Genomic DNA, 21,806 nt, shown 5'->3' with positions numbered 1-21,806 from the left:
GTGAACTGAGTAGGGTTGGCTCAAGGACCCCCTGGTATGTGCAAAATCTGGCATTGGGAGGGGTTCTGATGGAGGAGCCTGGGCAACTCCTCTGGCAGGACACAGTCCCTGCAGGTAAGCGCAAGAAGCATGATAGGAAATAGCCCAGAATAGGCCATGGAAAGTTTCCCACTGGCACACATTCAGCATGGGTCAGGGGCAGACCAGGCTGAATCAGCTCATGTCATCCACTGGCAAATCCGAACACCAGAACAGAGTGTGGGTTGAGCTGGGTTTGGTTGTGACAAAACCAGTACACAACACGGAATGCCAGGGTGATGTTGCCTGTACTGGATTTGACTGTAGCACCCAACCAGCACATGTGAGATCCAGGAAGGGAGGGGCAGAGCCAGCTGGGGGATTAAGGGGCTGGTTCCCTCGCCAGACAGCTACTCCCACTGGAGAGCTTGGGCTGGGATGGGGACAGACCAGACTAAGCAAGGCTGTAACACCTGTGCGCTACATGTGGACTAGATCAGGGAAAAGCCAGGCTGGGCTGATTATTCCTGTGGGTGCAAGCATAAATTAGAGCGGGTGAGGGATGTTTGGGCTTGGCTGCAGCATCAGCTGGCAGACGCTGGCACTGGGGACTAATTCTGTCAAGTCAAATCACAGAACCACTTAAAGAGTGCATAAACCGGGACTGAGAGAGACCTGGGAGGGAAAGGGTGGGTTCCCCCTTCTTTGGTCACTACTCCTGCACAGGAGGGCATGAAAACTAGGACGGGGGCTGGGGTGGCTAGACAGAGAGGCACTCAACAACACCCGTGAGGGCTGGATGGTTGAGTTGGTTAGATGGAACTAAGCTTTAATACCCAGTGACAAGTACAAGAGCCAAATGGGATGGGGGACAGACTGGTCTACTGCTACACATACTGGCAAACCAGGGTAGGGGGTGGGCCTGGTGGGGGTTACTGTGGGTCGCCCCGACTAGGCTGCAGCTCCCACTGGTTGATGTAAGGGCCGAGTATGTGCTGGGCAGAACCAGACTGGACTGCAACACCCATTGGTTCCAGTGCAACTCGGCACTGAAAACAGAACCAACCCAGCAATTGCAACCACCAGCTGATCGGGGTGATGAACTGTGCCGGGCCCTGTGCTTGCTAGAACATACAAGAATCTGGTCTGGGAATACCTCAAGATTTCTTTGGAGATCTCCCCAATCGAACTGCTGGACTCAGAATTCTAACCAAGAAAAGACAGAAGATAGAACAGGTCAATCATTCATCTCAGCTATATGTTGGCAGCGAAATATGGGGCAAATGGAGACTTTATGATGGACCATATCAATCAGTGGACGACCTCATCGAGCGAAACTGGCAGCGATTCATAACTGGAGAACTATTAAAACCACTTGAGCAAATATCTCAGAGCATGCCCCACATCCGGGACTTGGGGTGGGCGGGAAACCGGGTGGGGCTTCTCCCTCAATATCCCCCTTTACCTCAGATACAGGATGGAAACAATATGGACATAATAGTATTACCCACTTCCCTATACCCCCTGAACCTTTTTTTTAAACCGCAATTAACTATGTAAAGATTGTCAACAACAATACAATAAAATAAAAAAAATTAATCTTTTTGAAATTATTGCTAATAGTTGAAGCCAAGACTCTGTTCTGGTATATCACTACTGGGAAAACATTACACTTTCCTGGCAAAATATTTCTATCATGCCAAAACAGAACTGGGTCTGATTCTATGTAAGTATAAGATAATCAGAGTTGAAATGAAAGCAGAACACTCAACTCTGCTTCAGTTTTTTCACACACGTTTAGCATGTTGAATTCAAAGCTTAAATTTCAATGAAATAATTGATCAGTAATATATATGCAGTGGTAGAAAAAGTTATTGCCACAGGCTCCATGGAAATCAACACTGTTCTCACTCTGGCAATCCCAGCGTGGCAGTGTAAGCAGGCCCCAGCATGCAGCAGCCCCTTCCCGCAAGTCCTGTCCAGGCTGCCTCCTCCTTTTGCCTTGAGCAAATGAACTGTTTCTTGAAGTGTGCTACACAACCAAGCCTGTGAGCTTTGATGGGTAGCACTCGCAACATTTATTGTTGTCCTTTCCTGGTGGAATGACTGAGAAACTCAGGTGTGGCAATCAACATGAAAGGGTCCAGAAGACGACAGATACAATGTTGGGATCACACCCAAGGGCAGTGAACCATGGCAAAGCAAGGAAAAAGGAGGCAGATTACCAGTCAACTGGCCAGCCACTAAGCCAGAAAAGCTAAAGGAACTTGTCAGTAGTATCATCACTCTTTTAGTGGCACAGAGGCCCACGGGCGTCCAGGAAAGAAGTATCATGAATCCAGGCACTGTCTCTAGGCTTTCTAAAACCTATCCATAAAGCATGCTTCTTGGGCCCAGTGTGGTAACCTAGTGGCTAAAGCCCTCGGCTTGGTCTTGCTGGGGTCTCATATGGGCGCTGGATCTGATCTTGGCTGCCTCGTTTCCCGTCCAGCTCCCTGCTTGTGGCCTGCAAAAGCAGTTGAGGACGGCCCAAAGCCTTGGGACACTGTGCCACATGGGAGACCCAGAGGAAGCTCCTGGCTCTTGGCTTCGGATCTGTGGAGTTCCAGCCATTGTGCCACTTAGGGAGTGAATCAGCGGATGGAAGAACTTCCTCTCTCTCTCTACTCTCTGTGTATCTGACTTTCCAATAAAAACAAATAATAAAATCTTTTATTAAAACAAAGCATGCTTCTTTCCCCTGGCTTTGGGTCCCTTTCTGATCTATAAAACAAGTTACCAAGTAGAAGGCCAGAGCCAGAATAGTCTTCACTTCTTAGCAATAAGACAATGAGAGTCTACCTTAGATGGGGTTGGACTCAGGCATAAATATCTTGCTAAACGGAACTGTGGGCTCCTAGTAGAACACATGGATGACTGATGGCTGAAGGACAATATGAAACACATGGGAAGATGGGGCAATTGTAAATTACAACCCTTGGGTAAAGGTATAACTAGTCCCAAACATAAGAGAAAATAAATCTGAAAATCCTGAGTCTCACTCTAAAATAATTTTGCTTGATGAAAAAAAAAATAGTATTATCATATTTTTGGAAAAACAAAAACTAGATTAAAAAATTAAAAATTCATACTGTCCTACCCACCTGATGGTAGATTGCATTTGCAGCCTTTTCCCTAAGCACACCTTCTAACCTTATGTCTGCCTCTTAGTTTTTGCATATGTGCATTTATTACATGTTGCAAACTTTTCAAAAACATAATTTAAAGCTGCATAATAAGCCATTATTTCCTGTTACTTTATACTTAGGCTGTTATTGATGTTTTTAGTAGTGTTAATGATGTTATAATTAACATTCATGTGCATTAAGTATTTTCTATATTCAGCATTAGTTTCCTAGACAAGGCATATCACCTAGGGACTTACACAAAGTATGAAACTTTTTATGATTTTTAATACATATTTCTGTGAATGGGTATTTAGCCTAGTGGTTAAGATACCCACATCCCACATGAGAGAACCTGGATTTGATTCCTGCCCTGAACTCCTAACTTCAGCTTCCTTTCAACAAAGGTCTTGGGAAGCAGCAATGATGGCTCCCTCAGTTAAACCCTGTCACCCATAGGAGATGCCTGGTTCCTAGCTTCAGTCCCAACCAACCCTTGGCAATTATCAGCAGTTGAAGAGTGAATTAATAGATGGGAATTCTCTCTGTGACTCTCTCTGTTTCTCAAATAAGCGATTTTTAAAACTAAATACTGCTATAGTATGTTCAAAATGACAACTTAAAATTGCTGGACAGCTTAAAAATGACATAAATAATTCAGAGAAGAAAAATCTGGCACACAACAAATCTGGTCAAATGTTCACTCCATTCCTGTGGAGTTCAGGAACAAATATACTTGGAAATTTTACCTCATCACAGAATATATATTCTGTGTATGTGACATGTTGTGCACAGCAGGGATGACAGATGCTGCAAGTGTGTTTTTAATTATCCTCCCATGTGCTTTACGCTCATGCTTTGCTCACAACCCCATATATAGCACGTTTCATGGGTTCACAGATACACATGTCCCCTCACAGTCGGCCCCTCTGAAGCATGGTAGCAGGGGAATTGACAGTAGTGCTTCTTCTTTTCCTCCTTGACTTTGGTCTTCTAGGTACAACATTAAACGGAATATGAAATTACACTTGATGTGTCATAAAGTCAGTTATGAGGGAAAGATGTCACATAAAAATGTCCTGTCTACGGGCTTGAGTCTAACATCCATTGTGTCTCTCAGATGTGAAAGTTAATTTAATTTTCATAAGAGTAAACAGCAGAATTATGTATGTGTTTGTGTACACCCAGACCAAATAAAAAATATGACTTCAGAAGAGGAATTCATTTGGGGCTAGCATGGCAGTACAGAACACTATGGGATCACCTGCAACTCCTGCATCTCCTACTGGAGCATGGATTCAAGTTCTGACTGCTTTGCTTCTGATCCTGTACCCTTCTAACACGCCCGGGAAAGCAGCAACTGGTGGCCCATCACAGTGCCTTTGTCACCTATGTGCGAGACGCAGATGGAGTTCCTGGCCTCTGTCTGGACCAGCCCTGCCATTTGTGACCATTTGAGGAGTGAACCAGTGGATGTAAAAGCTCTTCCTTTCTCTCTGTTACCCTGCCATTCAAATCAAGTTAAACATGAAATCTTTTTCAAAAGCAGAGGAATTTATTTGACCCTATTCTTGCCAATTTTAGTCGCCTAAGGAAGGTAACAATTGATGCTCAGCATGAAGTTAAAAATGCTTATTTCATATGCTTCGTTCCTTCTAAATAGAACAATGGTGTTTCCTGAGTTCAAATTAACGTACTAAAAAGTATGAGTACATCTCAAGACAGATATCAAAATAGGGCTTCTCAATTATTTGGTGGCATCCTGTTATCCATCCTCTTTCTTAGTCCACCCTTAATACTCTTGTGTTCTTCATGGCAGCCCTGATAACACTGATCAACTTCCATTGTGACTGAAAATGCAGAATTCATTAGCATCTACACTTCCACTCATATCTTGGGGTATCTATATCTTTGTCATTAGCCCACAACAGGTCTCGTAGGAAAAGAACTATCATATACCCAATCTTCCAGGTATTAGGCATGGTCTTATCTTGAATGTCATCTTATCTCTTCTTAACATTCAGCTCATTTCCAAGTCATGCTAATTCTCCTTGCTCTAGAGACTTTAAAATATAGCTCCTCTTGCCAACGCTGGCACTTCTTTCATTTTGGAATAGTATCTTAAGTATCACACAAGATAGTCTCAAATAATCTTGAATACTGTAGATGCTGTACAAGTACTTTTGCCTTAAATCCAATACTACTCATCCTGCACCATACAAATCTTTCAAATATGCAGGAATATGCAGCAACACATTTAGAGCATTATCCTTCAGATAAAATTCTTCAAGCTTTTGTATCATTGATGGGACAAATCTAAACTCTTTGTGTGTTCCCTGATGGGTTGGCTGCCACTCTCTGAATACTCCCTTGTTCATTTCATTTCATTATTAACCTCCCATTATCAATGACCCACAATTCTAGAGAAGCTTCTTTGGTGATCTAACCATGAGATCATAATATACAAGAGAAGAGTAAACCACGGGCTGGCATTGGTGCAGTCCAGTCACTACTTGTGAGACAAGCATTTCACACTGAAATGGCAGCTCATGCCCTAGCTGCTCTGCCTCTTATCTAGCTCCCTGGTAATGCCACCGGGAATGTACCAGGGGCAGGACCAAGTTCTTGGGCCCCTGTTACACATGTAAGACATCTGGATAGAAGTCCAGGTTCCTGGCTTTGGCCTGGTCCAGTCTTGGATTTTGTGGTCATTTGGGAAATGAACTGGTAGATGGAAAACTTCTGTAGTTCTCTCTACCTTTCAAATACTAAGTCTTAAAAAAAAAGGGAAAGGAAAGAAAGGCATAAATTGTCAGGAAACTTAACTCAAGCATTTTCACCTCTTTTTAAGATCAGTTTAGTGTTTAACAAAAAATAAGCGTGCACAAAATAGAACCAACAAAAACCAAATAAATCAGCAAGAATCTATTGAAACTCTAGCTATAGATACAAATAAATGTTTTCACATAAGATGGGAGTATTTTAAGCCAAAGGCTGCAGAGCAAACATAATTTTGTTTATTTCACTTTGTCATACTAACATCAGGTCCTTCTTCATTTAATCAGCTGCTCTCTGTTCAGTCTGAACTATGGTTCTGTTCTCAGCTCAGGGATGGCCCTGCAGATCTGTACCATCATGCGACACTAACAACAGGCAATGTGATTCACTCAGCTGTTCCTGGGTGAGCACTACTTATCTCCCTAATCAGATCATGAGCTTTCTGGGAACCTGCCCAGGGCCACAATGATGGTGCTGTTCCACACCTCGCACAACAACATCTGGCACACAGCTGAAAATATGAGTGGGCAAATGCATAATAACTGCTTTAAAGTTTCTCTTCACAATTATTTTTAAATTTCACCTGAAGTTCAAACACAGACCTTTTGTTACCTTCATCTTACCAACAAGCAGATGGAAGCAAGCAAGCAAGCAAGCAAGCAACACATTTTCTTATTTGTCTCAGTACAGACTTGATTTCTCTCAATAGGCCTCCAATGTTAAATAATATATAAAGAAAAACACTGCAACATTTGGTGCCCAAGAAGGTCTTTTATGTGTTTATGACTTTTGCATGTTTATGTGACCATTATTTTGATCTTCTGAATTATGATCTTTTCAGAATCATTTGGAGGACCAATTAGCACCCACTGGGTATTCAGCTGCTACAAGCCATGGGCAGTGTCCAGGGAAAGCCATTCCGTGTTCACATGGGAGCCTTCTGCAGATGGCCCCACAGTTGCCGCGGTTACTGCTCATGCTCTGGGGGCCCCTGGATTAGCACCAGGAGCAGCCTGTGCACCTCAGTGGGCAGTGTTTTACAGTGAATGCAGAAAGTATGGTCCAGAAAACAGCCGTTTGGCAGCATGAGACTTAACACTGAAGATACACCAACAGATCAGGTACATACAACAGGAGACAATTTAAATCTAATTGTAGGGGTTGAAGAGTGCCACTCAAGCAGGAACTGATCCACATGGAGAACCACTTACCCAGGATTTGCTTGCTCCTTCACTCTGATCCAAGGCACCAGGAAGTGAACAATATTTTATATGAACACTCAGTTTTCACATACAATCATAGAACAACACTGAATTCTCAAATCGTTTAACTAAGGGCATTTCTAGAACTCACTGACTTCAAAGGAAGTACTCAGTGTAAAAAGGTTACCATGCAGGGTTAAAAGATTTTAATCAGAACATTTAACACAGATTTTCCAGGGGTCTTCAAAAAGTTCATGGAGGGGGAGTCTTTCACCTGGCACACACTGCAGTAGCTTGGTGTGACACCCACTTCCTGCCCTGGCTCGTGACTTCAGCTTCCTGTTGATGTGTATGCCGGAGGCAGCAGGTAAGGGCTAGTGGATGGCTGCCTACCACCCACTGGGAGACAGACTGAGCTCCTGTCTCCTGACTTCGCCCCACATTCAGGAACCATTGCGGATATTTGGGGAGTGAACCAGTGCACAGGAATTTTCTCTCTCTATCTTGTAAACCAGTACTTTTTAAAAGTTCACAAAAATGCGTAATATGAAAAAATTATGAATAAAATTCAAAAACTTAGATTTACTTATTTATTTGAAGTGCAGATACAAAGAAAAGGAAAAATAGAAAAAGAGAAAGAGGGAGCTCTTTCATCCACTGGTTCATTCCCTAATTGGCTGCAATGACCAGGGCTGGGGCAGGTTGAAGTCAGGAACTTTCTCTGCGTCTCCCATGTGGGTGCAGGTGCCCAATCATCTGGGCCTTCTTCTGTTGTTTTCCCAGGCCATAAACAGAGAGCTTCATTGGAAGTGGAGCATCTAGAATATGAACAACTGCCAAGCCAGCATCCAGGCATTGCAGGCAGTAGTTTAACCCACTGCACCGCAACAGTCCTTCAAAACTTTTTACGTCAACAAAAATTTGTATTTAATTTCATTTTCCATGAACTTTTTGAGAAACTCTTGTACTTAGGAATTTGACTAGTATTAATAAGATCTACTGTGTAATATCTTAAGATAGAAAAGTCTAGCTTCAGGAAACCTAATGTAGGAAGAAAATCTTAAGACTTCAAATTAGAAATGAAAAGCAAGAGTTAAGAGTAAGCACTGATTTTCAACAGATTCAACAATATTTTCAGTGAGCAAAATAAGTGTGGCAGGTTTAGCTTTTTCTCTTTTAACAACTGTACAAAATATATTCTGGAACTTCTGAAAGTATAAATCATAAATCAATGCATATTTCTTTTTGAATTATCAGGGCTATGCCTTAAAAATAACATTATGTTGTTAAATATTCAGCAACAATGATGCATAACTGACATGCATGCGAGCCAGTTTCATTTTGTTTTTTTCTCTTGACATCTTGTAAAAGAAAAGTAACACAATCTAATGCTGACACCTCAATGTCCTGGGATAATGTCAGGGGAATGTGCTGCCCCCTGGACTGAGTGTGCCATGGGCATCTCTTGACTCTCAGGGTTGGGAAGGTGTCAAGCACGTGAAAACAAATGCCCTCCCTCGCTTACCTGCGACAGTGACTGTCGGAGCCGGGCCATCTGCGAGCTGTGGCCAGTGCTGTGATCCTGCTCAGCAACCATCTGCTTCAGCTTCTCTTTCTCTATAGCTATGCTATTAAACGCAGACTTCAGAAGGGAGTGCACTGGGTGGGTGGGGAGAAAAGTGAGAAGTGGACGTCAAAATATATCTACAATGAGCATAAACAATTTTAAACTCCTTAGGGCTTTAACTCAGACCCTGACATTTTCTACAAAAGTTATGGTACAGTTTAACTAAATATCAGCATCAATATAGGGCCTATCAGAGTATCTGTATTTAAAAACAAACATGGAAATGGTAATTAACCAATAGGAAAACCGCTACCATTTCATACAACAGAAGCCAACAACATGTGGAAACTTAAGATGAAATAAAGATGCCAAGTGTCAATATTTAGAAATGAATTTATAATTCCTGGAGAGTAAAGGAACAATTTTTTAAAAAATATATTTATTTGTTGACTTATTGATCTAAAAGAATGACAAAGAGACAGACAGAGATGTGGGGGGTGGGAGTATAAGCAAGAAGAGTTGCCGTTGGGGGCAGGAGCCCAGGAACTTGTGCCATCTTCCACTGCACTAGCAGGTGCACAGCAGAGAGCTGGATCAGAAGCAGAGTAGGTGGAGTTAGAATGGACACTCAGACAGGATGTCAGTGACACAAGCAGTAGCTTAACCCACAGTTTCACAATACCAACCCTGATAGAAAACCTTTATTTGCAATATTTGATGATAATAACTGAGCAGCTCTGTTGGCATGAAGTTTCATAAAAATTTTTTTACAACCACCCAAAAAACATCAGATGCTCAGAAAAGGAGCATTTTATGAGTTCTGCCAACACAAACAGGCAGCCAGTCTCCACGCTTTGATTTCTCCCAGACAGGGCATGGTTTGGTTTAAGAGTAGCACTTACCGTTTTGGAAGATGATTGTTGTTTTTAGCCCTGTGGAACTGTGCTCTACTTTTTTAACTGTTGAATTATGGTTAGTGGTGAATGAAGCCTACAAATATCGAGTGGATCAAAATTATGTCTGCAAAAACTGATGAAGACATGGGGAAGGAAGAGGAGTATTTGGGGGTGAAAAGGGAAGTGGGGGAATGTGACTGTCTGCTTGGAATTGTATCTGTGGAATGCAGGAGATAAGTAATACTAATGATGATGATGGCGTTTGTATTAGTTCCTCAGCCAGGAATGTCTTAATGTCAAAATTATTTTTGTTTAAAAGCAACAATAAAAAAACCACTTCCACCCTCATTTCCTACATACCTCAAATCTGAGGTAATTTTTAACACAGAACTACAAAAAGGGTGAATTTCCAGCTCCTACTTAGACAATAACAGAGCTTTTACAATATGCAAAGTCATTTAAAATAGATGTTTCTTTATATGAGAAAGGTTATTTTTAAAAGTGGGAAACTTCCACATAAAACACAGTGGCCTGAATTAAATAAGAGAAAAAGCGCAGGATCACAAGGGATTCACAGTCTACTGAAGGGTGTGCTGCACTCGACCATCACCAAGGGAAAGGCAATAACGTGGTAACTGGAATATATTAACACTGCTGCTAGCTCCAAAGAGGACTCCTCAACTATTTCCAATGCTTTCTACAGAATTCGCGCAGGAGTCTCGGCCCAATAGCTGCCCCCTCCTTGTTTCCCAGCCTAGAAAAATGTGTGTATTTGTTGGAAACGCACAGTTTCAACAGAGGCTTTAAAGCTGTTGAGATGTGGATTACTGGAAAGCTTCAGGATTGCAAGCAAATACACCAAGCTCTCCTGGGGTTGCCTTCAGGCACATCTCTTTTTCTCTCGTCAGCAGAGATCCTTCAGCTCACACAGCTGTTGCATGAGCCTTCCTTCCCCCAGAAGTCAAAGTCCCAGGCTGAAGAGCTCTGCTGCCAGAGAGGCCAACACTAGTGTGCTCATCTAACAACATAATTAGCATCCAGTTAGGACACGCAAGGAGAAGGGATTTGCTAGGAATGAGGAGTGAGGAAGAGTTGGTCCTATAGAAGGTCAACTGACAAATTAGAGGGAAAACAGGGAAATTTTATTTAGCTTTGTTGCTGTTAGGATTATGGAAGTGGAGAAATATCTGAATATCTGATATTTGTTTATCTTCTCACTAACTGCTTGGTATCTGACAGTTAAAAGATTACCAGGGTAAGAAGAGGTTTAGCTCGGAAGACAAAGGCTATTCACAGACACCAGAGCACTCAGTGTATGCATTTTCTTTTCTTGAGCAACTAGGCTGTGAAGTATTTTAAGGACACTGAGATAGTCCAGTTACCACATGTTTTAGAGTATTATACGGGCCCGGTGAGATAGCGTAGTGGCTAAACTCCTCACCTTGCATCTGCCAGAGTCCCATATGAGCACCAGTTCATATCTCAGCTGCTCCACTTCCCATCCAGCTCATTGCTTGTGGCCTGGGAAAGTAGTAGATGATGGCCCAGGGCCTTGGGACCCTGCACCCACATGGGAGTCCTGGAGGAGGCTCCCAGCTCCTGGCTCAGCTCTGGTTATTGCAGCCTCCAGAGGAGTGAACAGTGGATACAGGATCCTTCTGTCTGTCTCTCTTTCTCTCTGTAAATCTGCCTTTCTAGTAAAAAAATAATAAATCATTGGGTCCAGCATGGTAGCCTAGCGACTGAAGTCCTTGCCTTATACACACTGAGATTCCACATGGGCGCCGGTTCTAATCCTGGCAGCCCCACTTCCCATCCAGCTTCCTGCCTGTGGCCTGGGAAAGCAGCAGAGGATGGCCCGAAGCCTTGGGACCCTGCACCCGCATGGGAGACCCGGAAGAAGCTCTGGGCTTCAGATCGGCACAGCTCCTGCCACTGCAGCCACTTGGGGAGTGAATCAACGAATGGAAGACCTTCCTCTCTGTCTCTCCTCCTCTCTGTATATTCAACTTTACAGTAAAAATAAATAAATAAATCTTTAAAAAATAATAAATCTTAAAAAAGGAATGTTTTATAACCTATTATCTAGTAGTTCCAGGGGAAACATAGGTTATGGATCAATAATATGAGTGCTAGTGTCTGAAAACAAAATAATGTATTCTCTCTTTCCAGATTTTAAAAGGAAATGCCAGAAAAAAAATACTATCTTAAGTAAATAAATAAATAAATAAATAAAACAAAAAAAACCTTCGCTGGCTGCAAAGAAAGCACTATGGCAGGAAGTGGGTGCTAATTGAGGGCCGAGTTTCTTGTTACAAAGAAAGACTGAACTACTTTCTGTGGCTGATACTAACAGTTGAACCACAAGCATTATTGTTTAATTTTAAGAGAGTTCCCATTTGGAGTCATTCTCTAAATGCCCATAATAGCTGGGACTGAAGTTGGGAATCAGCAACACAATTAAAGCTTTCCATGGTGGTGAGCCTAACTCTTTGAGCCAACCCTGCTGTTTCCCAGGGACTGCATTAGCAGAAAGCTGAGGTTAGGAGGCAAAGGTCAGCATCGAGCCCTGCCGCTCCAATATGACACAAAGGCATCTTAACCGCTAGGCCAAATGCCCGCCCAATGTGGTCAGTAGTTTCCCTTCTCTCACATCAGAATCGGCCTGCAGTGCTTTGGTCAGTAGCAGACTGGAGTACACTGCCTGTGATGCTGCATTAGTTCTACTGTTGACCTTGAATAGCATTAGGCTCTTCTTTCCTGTAGTTTCCTGAATTTCTAAAGCGTCAGGAACGGGCAGAGGGGCATGGATGAAGTCTTCCAGCTCTCTGGCCAATGTGCTAGGTATGTGATGGATGCAACCTTGGATCTCTGAATCCAGCCCAGCTTCTAGACAAGTCTCACTGATGAATTAATTGGTTCAGGCCACGTGGTGTCGAAGCTTAGCTGCTTAGCTCAGCCCTGCCTAAGCATAATTGTGACATATACTATGATAAAATATAGCAATGAGTGTGGTTTCATAACACAGATTAAAACGGAATAATTTTTCCCTGCTGAGGATAATAAATATGCACTCCATGGTAACTAATGACATCAACAAAAAAGATGTTAAATAGCAATACTTTACTAGACTACTTTTTGTCCTTTTTCCTCCCTCCACCCCATGATACTTCTTTTAGTATTATTATGTGAACCTGTGATGTATGTTTTTCCTAACAGACAGGCATTATATCCTGCTCTATTTCTATTTTTTTTTTTACGAACTCCAACCAGTAAATCAAAACCATTTATCTCTTCACTATTACAATCCAGATAAAAGAATAAAGAAAAAGCTCTCATCGACGAAGAGAACTTCTTTAAAGGGCACATTACATTGGTTGTTACCTTTCTGTGCAATTAGACAAAACTCCTCCTGCAGCTTTGTGTAATCTGTTGAACTTTCCAGAGGGTCAGTGAGGTGGCTGGGGGGAGTCTGAAATTCAATATCTGCACAAAGATTGGGGTTGGAGGAATGCAAGCGCACAGGTGACATGGTAGCACTGAAAGGAACCTGCAAGAGGAAGAAAGAAATTATTCAAGAGCAAGGTGCATTGTTCCACCTTCCCCCACAATGACAAGGCCTCTGCTATTCTGCAAAATAATAGCTTCCTTTCTGATGACACCCTCAAACACACTCAGAACTCATTCATTTTGCAGGTGGTTGGGGGTGGGAAGAGGGCTTCTCATATTCCAAAGGTGTTTTAGAACTGCCTGTCTTTTCAGTCACAGAGCAAAGTGACTGAAAATGACAGGAAGAAAAGGCATAATCTCAGGTAAGCTTCAACTGTGAACTTGCACTTGACCTCAAAAGTATCTGGCAGGAAAAGCACAATGAATTTGGCTGGAGGTTGAGTGTCTGCTACAAAACCTAAGTAATAGGTCAGAGGGCTATTTATGCTCACTTCTCTCTGAGCCTGGAGCAGGATGTTACTAAAGAGGCTAAAAAAAAAAATCAAGATATATATATATATCAAGATGTATATATATATATAATCATTATACATAATGATTCACTCCATAGTCATTACATAAAACTAAAATTACATTTAATAGTAAATTCAATAATGGCTTCATTATTTTTGAAATTGATTTCTTAATATATATAGAAATTGAACACATATTATGCAAGTCATGGCAGTTTATATTTATTTGCTAAAGACAACTATGTTATGAAATGGTCAATGAACTGGGCAAGAGTAAAAATTTTTTTGAGTTATTATTTTATGCTACAGTTCCATAGGCTCTGGGATTTCTCTGACTCCCTAATACCTCTTCAAGTCTCCCCACCCCCAATGATTTCCTCTATATCATTACAATAGTATAGTCCTTCATAAACACTCATAATATTTTAAGTAGAAAAAGTCATATTACTATAGATGTTTCCAAATGGCTACAGGTGTTCTCTGTCCAGGCTGGATCTGGATGAGGCTTGTGATGTCCAGAAACAAAGCACCTTTTCCTCCCTTTTAAAGAATGCTCTGCCTAAGTATGATGGATGCTGTCAGCCAGGATTCTGGACCATGGAAACAGCAATTTCCCTTGCAAATCAGATTGCCGGTAACCTCCCCCTTATTCTGATTGTGCAGATATAAACTGTCTGCAAGAACCATACTCTTGGACTCCACTTACAAGCTGTTCTGTGTCATGGAAAAGGTGATTCACATCCCCCAGCTACCTAACAGGAAATATTCAGTAGGAGGAAGGCCAACACCTTGTCTAATGTATAAGCATGGCAGAGCCACTGCTTTTTCACTGCTATAATTAGCTCCAAACTCCCTAAGAGGTTTGCTGGATGAGACGAGGTGGGTGGCAAGGTGGTTCTCTCACTCTATGAATATGAAGAACAGATGGAAGGAAGGGAGAGAAGAATCACAAGCTGGCCTGGGCTGCAAGGAGAGAGTAGACGAGACCTGACCAAGGCTCTGCTGATGGGGCTCTGCCCTGGCAGGGAGCTGTTTACCTCAAGAAACATCATGGGCTTACTGAAGAACAAAGTGAATAAAGCTTTCCCCCCTAAATTCAGCTAAGTGAAATGTCTCAATCTTTGTCATCCATGGCATTTGGTATGAGGAGTTACAAAGGAGCTGTGTCCACGCTTTGTGGGTATCTCAACTACTGGGAGCTGTCAACAGCTTGTTTATAATATCAGCTTCAAAACTGACAGCTAATTTAAACTGGAGATAGAAAAGTAGCAAATAAGCCACTTGATTTAATGGGGCACTGGTGTTCAATCACTGGCTGGAATCCTAGCTGGGTATCCTCATAATAAAAATGACCCCAGTCCTTTCTGGGATACCTTGCGAAGGATAGGGTTCTATCAAAGAACAATTAAACATGCAGGGAATTCTGACCTTTACAGTGGTCATGATGAATGGAGGAAGAACAATCAACCCATAGTCCTCCAGGTGGATCACAGGGAATCCAGGGGAAGGAAACGGGAGATGAAGAGGTCACAGGAGGATACTGGGAGCTGAAGGTGTGGGGAGACGAGGGATTTTTCAGATTTAAAGATGAGGATTCTTGAGAAGAGGAACCAGAAAAACATTGAGAAAAGAGGAATGTGGTGCTTGCTGATGGGAGCTGTGATGCGCAGAGCATTCTGGTGCAGAGTTAGATGGGTACCGAGAAGCCCTCAGCACACTTGGGACCATACTCCTCATGAGCTTCTCTGCTGGGTGGAGAAGAGCAGGTGGAGCTGGGGACAGGCTACTCAGGAGATGTGGGAGGCCACTGTGCAATGACAACCAGCATCCTGCAGGCACCCAGAGCTGTCCCAGAGACCATGACCTCCATTAATTACTGCAGCCAGAAGCTAAGAAGACAAACTCAAGTGATAAATTCGTTTTTCTGAGTATAACAGTGGGAACCACTGCACTCAATGAAATATGGTAGAGTCATCCATGTCAGGGACGTTGGAGACGGGCAGATGGGCCAGTTCAGGTCCTCATCAGTGGTGCTGTGTTTTGGGGTAGAGTCATAGTTACAGATAATAGAAGGTTTAGCATAGTCAGCATCCCCACCTCTCCCAACTCCCATTTATTCCTGAATATGTGACTAGATGTTACCAGCAGCCTTTCTCATCAGAGGCAAGTTATTCTTATCACTTGTAAGGTCACACATATATAAGGAGGTAGGCATAATGCTTTCTTGATTACAAAGTTTGTTTTCCTTCTTCCATGCATATTTCCAATTTTTATAACATAAGTCTATCCTACTCAAATAGGAACTAATCTCAGTTCTATTATATTCTGTGTATGTACCTGCAATTTAAAAATTAGCCAAGGAGAAATGCAATCACTTCCCTGCATGCTATTTTAGAAGCAAGCTATTTAAGGCAACATTAGTGTTTCCATAGTTGGCTGACCCTTCCTTTCCAGACTGAAATATCACTCTAGCAGTTGGATTTCTTAATTTTGCAAATGAAAAAAATCAGGGTTAAGAGTAGTTCAACTGATTCTGTCTATATCGACTGTCAGAATCTACTACATCAGGGCCCAGAACCTCATTCACCTGCATTGGAGTCATTGATTATGAAAGCAATTTCCATAATTTATTTAAATGTTCACAAAACTGTGACTTTACGAGTAAGGTCTCTAATACATTCCACGTCACTGGTTCACTTCATAATCAGAAGCAATTCTGTTTCTAAACCATTTCAGCTAAACATTCAGAAACAAAGCAAGAGTCAGTTCTCTATTATGAAGGAAAATGCCAGCAGTATGTCTTCCTATAACGCAATTAAAACCATTTCAGTTTTCAGCAATTCCACTCTTAAAATATGGCTATCTTTAGCTACAGCAAAACTTCACTAATTTGGGAAATATTATTAAATAGCAAAAAAAATTCATAATTTCTATGAGCTTTATAATCTGTATTTTAGAAATTTCAAAGGATTTTAAGGCTGGTGGTATGGCTTAGCAGGTTGAGCCACTGCCTGTGATGACAGCATCCCATGTGGGTGTAGGTTTGTGTCCTTCCTGCTCCACTTCCAATTCAGTTCACTGCAAATAGTCAGGGGAAAGCAAGAGAGGATGGCCAAGTGTTTGGGTCCCTGAAGCCCATGTGGGAGACTCAGATAAAGCTCCTGGTTCCTGTTTTCCACCTGGCCCCACCCTGACTGCTAAGGTCATCTGGGGAATGAACCACTAGGTGGAAAATCTCTGTCTCTCTGTAACTCTTTCAAATAAGAAAATCTTTTAAAAAATCACAAGATTTCATGATTAAGCAAACAATAATTTGTTTTTATCCAGTAGGGTTCTTGTGTTTGTATTTTCTATTGTAAATTATACGTGAATAATTTACTATTACATGTCTTCTCTACCTCAATATGGCATTTACTTCCCTTACATTTACTGTAATTTTCTTTCAAAAAAAAAATCTCTACATACGGATTAAACATTATCTCACTCTGTACATTTTAAAAAAGTTTTCCACATTATGCTTGCTGATTTTTATGATAATATTCTTTCTGGAAAACAATTTTCTCTTGCTTGCTAAGTGTAATTTGGGTAGCCATTTAGAGATGACATCAAAATTCACCTTTTCTTACCCTCTCATTTCTTTATTCTCACATCCTTTTCAAATAGTCACATTGCTACAAAAAAAAGCACAATTTATGTCTGTAGTAACATGACTTTTCTTAGAAAAGCAATAATCAGCATGGTAAAAAAGAAACCAATAAAAAAATAAAAATCAACAATATCATTTAAGAAAACTCCACACTACAAGTTTCTGTACTCGGTTTTACAAACATTTCTTAAATTATTTCTTGCACTAATTATGTCATATTCTCCATTGCACAAACAGATACCTGTGTTGGACTCCTGCCATGCAAAAACAGCCAGAGAACATGCGAAAGCTATGCCGACAGGAGTGGGCTATAGATGATGCCACCGCACACGAGTGACACCATCAAAGTAGGGGAGGTTACCCTGGTACACAGTTTCTCATTCTTATTACTCTTCCACTTGAGATTGAAATCCACTCACTGTTGTAGCCACAGCTGCTGCTAGCCTCTGTCGGCGCCGAGTTGTGCTGAACTGGCCCTTCGCAGGTGGCCCTTCCTGACAGTGAATGGGAGAAGAGACATATGGGATGGGAAGGGCGAGGATGGGATGTGGAAGGATGAAAAATAATCAGAAAAAGAGAGGGAGATTTTTTAAATGCAGTTGATTTTTAAAAATAAGTTTGCATAATGCTATCCAAGAACATTTGGACTGTGAAATGTTTGCTGTTCTTACTGTAAGTAATTCAACTGTTGCTTTGCCGACTATAATCCCCACCCCAAAGGAGATGGAATACTAAGCACTGATGAATAGCCTGTGGCTTCAAGGCAAGATAATATGTATACCGTTTTATTCATGTTATGTCATGTTATATGAAGTCAAAAGTTATTCAGTTAATGGTAGCAAAAGAAAAAATATATTCAGGCAAAACTGATTAAATGATACCTGAGGCTAAAATAAACAGGCTCTAAGAAGAGCCTTCTGTTGGCCAGGCACAATTTTTAACTAAGAAGAAAGCAGCAAAGTGAAGGGTTCTAGGATTCTTACATCTCCAATCTCTTAACATAAAACTGGCTCACGCGGACTCAGTGAGAAAAAGTGCAGGGTTTATTTCAAGTTACAAAATATTCCAAAGTGAAAGTCAGTTAATATGAGACAAGAAAAAAACATCTTCAGTGGATCCCTATTACAGGCAATTATCTATAAAAATCAACTATGACAAACCAAAAGCACCTAGGTCATCTACTGATGTACACCAAATGCAAGTAGAAAAATTCTAGGACTTTTTTTCATTCCTTCCCTCTTTTTCATGGATGGGACTAAGGGATAATGATATTTCCTTCTAAACAACTGATTTTGTTTGTATCTGAAAGATCCCAAATATTGAGACTGCAGCCAATAATTTAATTTCCAGCTGATGTGAGACATATTTTCTTAGCATCGTCTAACAGTCTAAATTGGCAAAAAAAACAGACTCCTTTAGTCTTTTTAGGAAAATAGCAATATATTTAAATTTTTAATTCTTTTTAAAATTTCCAAATTATGTTCATATTTTCTCCAATTTTCACAAACCTGCATTCATCTTTGTATGTCTGCTTCATTCACACATACAAGTAAATAATGTTTCACACAAAAATTTTTTATGCAAAATTCCTTTCTGCTCAGTGCGGAAAAAATGAAAACTTGCTTTCATCATTTAGTATAATTTTGAACGACTGTGATATCATGTCATTTATCTGTAGTATGTATTATCTATTCTTACTTCTCTCCCCAATATTTAGGGATCTAGCACTTAAATCACGCTATTGGTAGCTTAAGAAACCTGGCAGTTCCTGCTTCATCAGCAAACCTTTCAAAATTTACATTCATGTTTTTTCTCCCCTACCTTGTTTAGAGAACAACTAAACTGCAATTAAATAATAATATTGAGAATCTTCTTAGAACCAACATGTCTGAAGTTTGGGAGATAGGAAATCCTTTTTCGAAAAGGCAATCTTCATAGAACCTTCTAGGAAAAATGTCTACTGCATGGGTGACATAGCAGACCTGTTACCTTCTAGTAGATATACAGTCACACAGATCCAGAAATCTATATTTACACTTCAATCTACAGCACAGACTAATTAGTGTAAAAGTAAGGAATCAAACATTCAGTATAACATGCTCTTCATTTTTACTTTTCTGAGACCTATTTTAAAAATTATTAATTGTATTTCAAGATGACAATTATCACAGAAGGTTGAATACAAAGTTTAGCTATACAACATCAGTAACAATAGCAGTAATGATCACCACGATCAGTCATCTGGGTCCCATCACGACCCACTGGAGTGCTAAAAAGTCTACAGTGGAGGGGATAGGAAAGGAGCTATCACAACTTGAAAGTTTCTTCAAAGAGCTGCATCAATTACGATCAGGAAAAGTGATTAAAGTAGTTACCGATTTATGGGCTCAAAAGTTAACATTATCAAACATTTAAAATTGGAAGGGAAAACTGAGAGTTGGAGTGGGAGGCAAAAATAAATGCTGTGCTGTGGCCTTCTGTAAACACAACACTGATGAGGACACATAACTATGCTGGTCACAGTCACATTCCTAGTCAGATGGGAGTGTAGAAGGAACCTGAAATAACTTCCAGGTAATACAGAGTGAGCTTGCTAAGAGCTCTTATGGGTTTGGGCACTCAGAAAAGATCCAAATAGTAAACATTCTGCATCATTTGCTCTACAGCACCTTTTGTTTTTGCCCAGGAAGTGGTGACGTTTTTTCAGGAGTAATCAATAATTTACTACTCCATAAATGTAATAGAGCATATCAACAAAATGAGAGGTAAAAATCAAACGATCATTTCAATAAATGCAGAAGAAGCACTCGGTAAAATTGAACACTCATATTAAAACTGTGAACAAATTATTTATAGAAGAACCATATCTCAACCAAATAAAGGCAATATATGACAGACTCACAGCCAACATCATATTGAATGGGGAAAAATTGAAAGCATTCCCTCTAAGTTCTGGTACCAGACACGGATGAACACTATCAATGTTTTTACTCAATACAGTACCAAAATTTTAGCTAGAACAATTCAGCAAGAGCAAGAAACAAAGACATGCAATTAGGAAAGGAAGAATTCAAACCATTTCTGCTTATCAATGACATGAACCTATGTAAGAAAAACTTGTCATGCTACTAACAAGCTTTTGAACTCATAAGTGTATTCAATGATGTTGTATGACATAATCAGCCCCCAAATCAGCAGCAATCTCATTAACAACAGCTAAAAGAAAAAAAATCCTTTAATACATACAAAGATGTGAAAGACACATATAATGAAAAACAACTCAATTAATGAGCAAAGTATTTGAATAGAGATTTCTCAAAAGAAGAAGAAATACAAATGGCTAGAAAATACCTGAAAAAGGATGAAAATCTAAACTACAAGGAGGTATCATAGTATTCAAAGGAATGGCTATCAACAACAACAACAAACCATGCTGGCGAGGAGGTGGAAAAATTGAAGTCCCTACATAGGAGGGATTTCAAAAACACAGGAGGCAGTGGAGAATAGTACAGTTATTATGAAAGAGAGTATGGAGTTCTTCAAGAAACTAAAAACACAGGTGCACATCTGGCTCAGGAGTTAAGCTGCCACATGGGTGCCCACAATCCCCAGTGAGAGTCTAAGTCCCAGCTGCTCCATTTCTGGCTTAGCTTTCTGCTAAAGTCTGAACGCTCAGTTTTCAGATGGCCCAGGCTTGGTACTGTGCGCATTTGCAGAGTGAACCAGGGAAAAGATCTCTATTTCTCTGGGTTTTTTCTTTTGTCTTTTTTTTTCTCTCTCTCCTCTGCCTATTAATACAATGAAAATAACTAAAAAATTTACAAAGAAACCAAAAATAAATTTATCCTATGACCCAGCTATACTTTTTCTGGGTGCCTATCAAATGGAAATGAAATTAATGTATGGAAGAGGCACCTGGATCCCTAGGTTCACCGCACCATTATTCACAACAGTCAAGATATGGAATTGACTTAGGTGACCATCTACAGATTAATAAAGAAAGATGTTATATACACAGAGTGGAAAATCCTTCCATAAAAAAAAGAATGAAATCCTGACATTGGTAACAAAGTGGATGGAAATGGAGATCATTATTATATTATCAAATATTATGTGAAATACGTCAGATATGGAAAGACAAATATCACTTGTTCTCGCTGATATGAAACAGCTAAAAATACATGCATATATATACATGCATTTGATGCAAATTTAAAATAGTGGGAATGGAGGGGGAAAAGTTGGAATAATGGGTACCAAGACATCTTAAAGAGCCAGAAGACAGGATCTGGTAGGCTCCAGAAACAAAACCAACCAAAGAAAATATGAAGATAGTAAAGCTGGTTGCCCAGCATGGTCAATTTCTGCTATGTTTATGTGCTGAAGCACTGCAGTGTAATCCTAAAAACATGCAAAGTATAACATGTTGATTCAAATTTTTAAAAATATATAAATCTGAAAAAGAATTACAAAGGCTATTTGTTACGCTTTGGTTAAATAAAAACAGCATAAGTAAAAATTTAAAAACAAACCAATATGAATAAATATTCTTCCTTTCAAATATTTCCTTGTA

General features: G+C 40.5%; 1 protein-coding gene across 5 annotated transcripts in view; it reads right to left on the bottom strand.

Annotated features, from left to right (window-relative positions):
- Positions 1 to 21,806, bottom strand: part of OSBPL6 (oxysterol binding protein like 6) — a 131,718-nt gene that overhangs the window by 24,815 nt on the left and 85,097 nt on the right. For 3 of the 5 annotated variants that reach the window (XM_004577016.4, XM_004577018.4, XM_058664679.1), the window contains 3 exons: positions 17,653 to 17,727; positions 13,010 to 13,175; positions 8,688 to 8,821 (listed from right to left, as the gene is read on the bottom strand). In XM_004577016.4, coding sequence (XP_004577073.2) covers positions 8,688 to 8,821; positions 13,010 to 13,175; positions 17,653 to 17,727 — 375 coding nt within the window. The remainder of the gene's footprint in view (positions 1 to 8,687; positions 8,822 to 13,009; positions 13,176 to 17,652; positions 17,728 to 21,806) is intronic. The other 2 variants (XM_004577017.4, XM_004577019.4) reach the window with 1 other exon arrangement.

This window comes from Ochotona princeps, chromosome 5, assembly GCF_030435755.1.
Source record: "Ochotona princeps isolate mOchPri1 chromosome 5, mOchPri1.hap1, whole genome shotgun sequence".
Classification (NCBI taxonomy): Eukaryota; Metazoa; Chordata; class Mammalia; order Lagomorpha; family Ochotonidae; genus Ochotona; species Ochotona princeps.
The sequence above is the reverse complement of the archived record's forward strand: the minus strand, read 5'-3'. Positions and strand labels throughout refer to the sequence as shown.